Source organism: Crocuta crocuta, unplaced genomic scaffold, assembly GCF_008692635.1.
Source record: "Crocuta crocuta isolate KB4526 unplaced genomic scaffold, BGI_CrCroc_1.0 scaffold467, whole genome shotgun sequence".
NCBI classification, from domain to species: domain Eukaryota; kingdom Metazoa; phylum Chordata; class Mammalia; order Carnivora; family Hyaenidae; genus Crocuta; species Crocuta crocuta.
The window spans coordinates 2146961-2153536 of NW_027530632.1; the positions used below are offsets into that span (position 1 = coordinate 2146961).

At 46.7% G+C, this 6576-nt stretch overlaps 1 protein-coding gene across 1 annotated transcript in view; it reads left to right on the forward strand.

Annotated features, from left to right (window-relative positions):
* Nucleotides 1-6576, forward strand: part of MAOB (monoamine oxidase B) — a 67290-nt gene that overhangs the window by 59592 nt on the left and 1122 nt on the right. The window contains 4 exon segments of the mRNA XM_077768525.1: nt 271-368; nt 4629-4740; nt 5535-5590; nt 5858-5887. Coding sequence (XP_077624651.1) covers nt 271-368; nt 4629-4740; nt 5535-5590; nt 5858-5887 — 296 coding nt within the window.

Genomic DNA, 6576 nt, shown 5'->3' on the forward strand with positions numbered 1-6576 from the left:
TAAAAATAGAAAAAGTCAATTGCAGTTTATGAACAGTTCCTGATACATGCATCAACCAAGTGAGAGAAGTTTCTCGAGTCAGAGTTTCTTCAAAGTTTATTACCAAGGACATCTACCTTCCCAAAGACATGTCTCTAAAGATATCAGGCTAAGAAGGCTCTATGTCAGATATATATTAGTTCTTCGGGATGAAGCCTCCCAGACTGATTTATTCCAGCCTAGCTAGCTTCATTTGAGTCTCCTCTGAGCTTTTGTCGTTCTCTCCTGCAGCCCGTGCACTACGAAGAGAAGAACTGGTGTGAGGAACAATACTCCGGGGGCTGTTACACCACCTACTTCCCCCCTGGGATCATGACTCAATATGGAAGGTACTACCCGCCCACTGTACCGATTAATATAAGACACGCACATGGGGCGCCTGGGGGGGCTCAGCGGTTAAGCGTCNCTGACAGCTCAGAGCCTGGAGCCTGCTTCGGAATCTGTGTGTGTCCCTCTCTCTCTGCTCCTCCCCCATTCATGCTCTGTCTGTCTCTGTCTCTCAAAAATAAATAAAAGTTAAAAAAATTAAAACTAAATAAATAAGAAAGGAAGGCAGGAAGAAAGAAAAGAAAGAGCAAGAATTCCCAATTTCCTTTGCATCTTGTGAACCTCGTGAGTGAACCCATTATAATTCTGCATCGTAATGGCGCCTTGCACCCCGATTCCCTCTCTCTCTGCCCCTCCTCCACTCACGTTCTGTCTCTGTCTCTTTCTCAAAAATAAATACAAACATTAAAATACATTTTTTAATAAAAAAAGAAGGCATGAGGAAATGTAAATGAATAATCAGTCTGTCCATAGACATCAATCAAAGAAGGATTAAACCTTGCTTGTGAGAAGATACACAGTGCCTTTGGGGAACACTTTCTGGGGCCAAAGAGCACCCACCACCTGATTAGCTACTGGATCATTCAGTTATTGCGTTCGTGTTGGGATCTGCTGAGTAGAGAATACGTCCGTAGTAATCGCTTCAATCAGGATTTGTTGGCTAAGTGCCAACCATTTGCCAAGCACCTTGCTGGAAACATGGAGACTGAGAACATCCCTCCCTGCTGTGAAGATGACAGTCCTGGGGGCTGCGGTGGGGGTGGAGAGAAGAGAGGATGGCACACATTGTCTCTAATGTGCTGTGGTGGGTCCTCCAATAGACGGGCCTACAAATACCAGGGGGGACCCAGGGAAGGGTGGGCTAGCCTTGCCGAGAGAAGTCTAAGAAGGCTTCATATACACACACCACCTAAGGAGTATAGAAGGCCGGGAAAGACATTGGAGGATGCACCCTGGGCTCATGGAACATCGTGAGCAAACACTTGGGAGTCCAAGTTTATGGGTTGTCTGGGGAAAGTTCTGGATGGCTGAGCTCTGGGTGATATTGGAGATGGAATGGAGAATCAGAAAGGTAAACCGGATCCCTTACCTCATAGAACCCGTTCGAGAATACAAAACTTACCCTTTCAACCAAGAATGGCTGATTAGAGCATGACTTTTGTTCTTGGTTTCGCAATTCCATTCGATTTCTGAACACGGAATGGCAAGTTTTATGCTCGGTCCCATGAGGTGTTGCAAGAAAATGTCTGTCTGGGGGCTCCCGGGTGGCTCAGTCAGTTGGGTGTCCAACTTCTGCTCAGGTCATGATCTCGCGGTTCATGGGTTGGAGTCCTGTGTCGGGCTCTGCACTGACAGCTCGGAGCTCAGAGCCTGGAGACTGCTTCGGATTCTGTGTTTTCCTCTCTTTGCCCCTCCCCCACTTGAGCTCTGTCTCTCTGTCTCTCAAAAATAAAGAAACATTAAAAAAATTTTTTTAAGGAAACCTGAGATAGGATGAATAATGACATCATAAGAGTGCTTCCTTTATGGTATTTTTGTCCAGGTAGCAACAAACCATCCCTCTTAGAAGCCAAGTTCTACACATTTTTGTGCCATCGTATAGCATATGGGCACTCCTTCCTAACTAGCCATGATGGTACATGAGGCAAAGCATAGAGGAGTAAAAAAACAAAAAACAAACAAAACAAAAACAGAGACCTGGACATCTGGTAGACCTAGTTCAAATCCTGGCTCTGTTATTTTCTAGCGGTGTGGCTCTTGACAAGTCAGCCCACATTTCTTCAGGCCTGTTTCTTCATGTGTAAAATGGGATAATGATAATAGTAGCTATGCCACGGAGTTCATTAAAAAAATTAAGTAATTCAATAGAGGGAAGAAGTATAACCAAGTGGCTAAGACTGTTGGTGCTGGCGTCAAATGGCCTGGGTTCAAATACTAGCTCTGCTACTTCCTAGCCGTGACCTAGAGTGAAGGATTTTGTTGTTGGTTAGACTCCCGGGGGAGCAGACTCTGAAACAGATAGCACATAAAGTGTGTATTAGAGAGAGCCCTTGGTGTCGATACTTGTGGAAGTGAGAGGAAAGAAGCGAGAGTAGGAAGACGGAGAAGCTGGACTGTGACTTAATTCCCTGAAGGCCGCAGCTGACCCCCTGGGGAGCTCTGGAGGTAGGATGGCCCTTAAGAGTTGTTGCAGGTTGGAGCAAGGGGGTCAGGTCTTTACCACCCCATGATGACGGGTCATTGAATGCTTCTGCTTCCGGAAGAAGGCATGCCCTTGCCATGAAGGCAGTTTTCTTCAGCAGAGGCAATCTCCAAAGAGGATTGACATCAGAAGGCATGTTCTGGAAGCACCTCCCAGCAGCTGGGAATAAATCCTTCATGCTTGCCAGGGGAGGGGGCGTTCTTGGCAGTATTCCACAAGGACACAGTCTCTGTACCTCCATAGTCTCATCTGCAATATGGGGATGATAACAGCACTGACCTCGGAGGGTTGTGGTGAGGATTAATGCAATTAGAAGTGTCCTTTGCACGCAAGAAATGTTAACTGCTACTGGATGCAGTAAAACTCTTCCAACTGCTAGAGGGAAGCGCTCCTTGAGTAGTAGTCTTCTAGCCATAGTCAGATCCACAGATTTGTTTGCCTGTCACCAGTAGAAAAGTTCTTAGATCTCATTGGACGAGGGGCACCTGGGTGGCTGTCGGTTAAGCGTCCAACTTTGGCTCAGGTCATGATCTCATGGTTCAGGGGTTTGAGCCCCACATCATGCTCTGTGCTGACAGCTAGCTCAGAGCCTGGAGCTTGCTTCTGATTCTGTGTCTCCCTCTCTCTCTCTGCCCCTCCCCTGCTCATGCTGTCTCTCTCTCTCTCTCAGAAATAAATAAAACATTCAAAAAAAAAGAACTCATTGGACCATGCTCTGTGAGAGATGGGGAGTCCAAGAGCTCAGTGAGAGGAAGTGATTTGCCAAGCTCATTGCTGGAATAACCAGATAGGGGACCAGGGCATGTGTCACCTTGCTTAGAGCTGGCAAGCCATAAAAGGAGCTATACATGACTTGGCTCAAATAGTCCCAAATTTCATGTAGATGAAGCAAATACGTACTCCACTGACGTCAGTCCCTTTACCTGTAAGCTCTCGGCGCAGGAGGGGACTTCAGCTTTCATTCCTTGTCTGTAGCAAGGACCATGCGATAGCTGGCAGACACTGTGAACCTTATTCCAGAATTGCCAGTGCACTCCCGATGTTTAGTATCAGANGTTCTGGAAGCACCTCCCAGCAGCTGGGAATAAATCCTTCATGCTTGCCAGGGGAGGGGGCGTTCTTGGCAGTATTCCACAAGGACACAGTCTCTGTACCTCCATAGTCTCATCTGCAATATGGGGATGATAACAGCACTGACCTCGGAGGGTTGTGGTGAGGATTAATGCAATTAGAAGTGTCCTTTGCACGCAAGAAATGTTAACTGCTACTGGATGCAGTAAAACTCTTCCAACTGCTAGAGGGAAGCGCTCCTTGAGTAGTAGTCTTCTAGCCATAGTCAGATCCACAGATTTGTTTGCCTGTCACCAGTAGAAAAGTTCTTAGATCTCATTGGACGAGGGGCACCTGGGTGGCTGTCGGTTAAGCGTCCAACTTTGGCTCAGGTCATGATCTCATGGTTCAGGGGTTTGAGCCCCACATCATGCTCTGTGCTGACAGCTAGCTCAGAGCCTGGAGCTTGCTTCTGATTCTGTGTCTCCCTCTCTCTCTCTGCCCCTCCCCTGCTCATGCTGTCTCTCTCTCTCTCTCAGAAATAAATAAAACATTCAAAAAAAAAGAACTCATTGGACCATGCTCTGTGAGAGATGGGGAGTCCAAGAGCTCAGTGAGAGGAAGTGATTTGCCAAGCTCATTGCTGGAATAACCAGATAGGGGACCAGGGCATGTGTCACCTTGCTTAGAGCTGGCAAGCCATAAAAGGAGCTATACATGACTTGGCTCAAATAGTCCCAAATTTCATGTAGATGAAGCAAATACGTACTCCACTGACGTCAGTCCCTTTACCTGTAAGCTCTCGGCGCAGGAGGGGACTTCAGCTTTCATTCCTTGTCTGTAGCAAGGACCATGCGATAGCTGGCAGACACTGTGAACCTTATTCCAGAATTGCCAGTGCACTCCCGATGTTTAGTATCAGAGGAAACCGACCACACTCGGTCTTTGTGGGAAGGCTTCTCTGCCTCTCTGAGACTGACCGCTGTCACCTCTTTGCTTTTGTTTCAAGGGTTCTACGACAGCCGGTGGGCAAGATTTATTTCGCAGGCACCGAGACGGCCACACACTGGAGTGGCTACATGGAGGGGGCCGTCGAGGCAGGGGAGAGAGCAGCCAGAGAGGTAAGTCTTCGGTCATGGGCCGTGGGGAAGGAGGCAATGCGTGGGTCTGACAAGCAGGTTGAAGATGTCTGAGATCCTGGAGGCCAACTCCCCAATAGCCTCCACCTGAAGATCCATGAAACACCATTTTCACAGTATTCTCAGGAGCAGCGAACACCTTAATCCAGAAGTAATAATGAAACTATCCGTCATGGAACCCTAGGTAAAAAGACCCCATGGGGCAAAGGATCACTATGGAAATACTTTTAAAAGATAACCTAGGTCTCATATAAAACCAAACACGTTTTTATTATGACTCAGAATTTGTTTATATAATTCCTGACAACCCCTATGATCTCACGCTCAAAACTACTACAATTTCTGGTGAGCTGAATGCGGGAGCCTCTTCTGTTATAGATGGAAGACCTTTTAGAGCCTTTTAAAGGTTGAATGGACCACAGTGGCTTTTACCCTGGTGTTTTTGATGGATATCCCAAAAGACATTGCTAGTCCTTTATTTATTATTCAAAAAATGTTTTTAATGTTTATTTATTTTTGAAAGAGATGAAGCACGAGTGGGGGAGGGGCAGCAAGAGGGGGAATCTCAGAATCTGAAGCAGGCTCCAGGCTCTGAGCTCTCAGCACAGAGCCCTACAAAGGGTGCAAGCTCACAAACCATGGAATCATTACCTGAGCAGAAGTCGGACGATTGACCAACTGAGCCACCCAGGTGCCCCTAGTTAGTCCTTCAAAGAGCAGATTGGCAGGAAGATGGGGTGACTTTTCTTCTTTGCAAACATACTCTTTCTTTTCAGGTCCTGCATGCCATGGGGAAGATCCCAGAAGATGAAATCTGGCAGTCTGAACCAGAGTTCGTGGTAGGTTATGATTCATTTCATGGATTTAAATCTCCTTTCTCCAAAAACAGTTACTTGCAGAAAGAACCACTTGTTATGTATTCCCATACCTTTCCCTAAGTGATTCGAGACCCACGCATGTTTAGAAAGATAACCGTGAGTGAGGACAGAAGTGAGGGATTTAAAAGAAATTGATACACTGGTAGCTACCACATCCATTGCAGATTATTGGGGGGGGGAANTTTTTTTTTTTTGTCCAGAGTGTTCTAGAACATATTAAGAACTCAATAGTTGCCTGCTGAATATATCTCTAACCTGGTGATTCCAGACAAGGGGTAGGAAATGAAAGGAAGATACATCAGCATCCCTTGTCTAGGGAGCAAGGGATGAAATGGAACAGATTTAGATTAAAAAAGGCATTCTCGATATATGTGCTATTATTTATGTAATAAAGCCTCAGGAAGTTCTCCTATAGAACGAAATGCGTTGCAGAGTGTCAGAAAGGTCAAGGATACTCCCTGGTCAATGTGAATGAATTCCAAAAGAGCTCCTACAGTCCACATCACTGTCTTAGTGCTTCTCTCAGAGATGGGACTGAGGGCTGAATAGACAATGGATTCATTCAACTCAACAAACATTGGCTGGGTAGCTACTCTGCGGAGGCCACTGCTTTCCCAGAGCAACGACATGTGGGGAGAAAAAGTGGTAAGCAGAAAGCACAGGTGTCATGAAGAAGACATGCCGAGAGTGTCAAAGGAAGGGGCCATCTTAGCCCGGGTACACCGAAAGGCTCCCCCAGGAGCCTGTAAACAAAGATCTGAAGCGTGAGTCAAAAGTAAAGGGCCTGGCGGGGAACGGTGATGAGTGTCATGAGCAGCGGGGGCGTTATATTTAATGGCCCAGTGGTTGGCAAGAGTGAGTCATGTCCAAAGACCTGGAGGAAATACTTCTGGAGCAAAGTGTGCGAGCCCTGTACTGACGGCATGTCTTCTCCGAATCT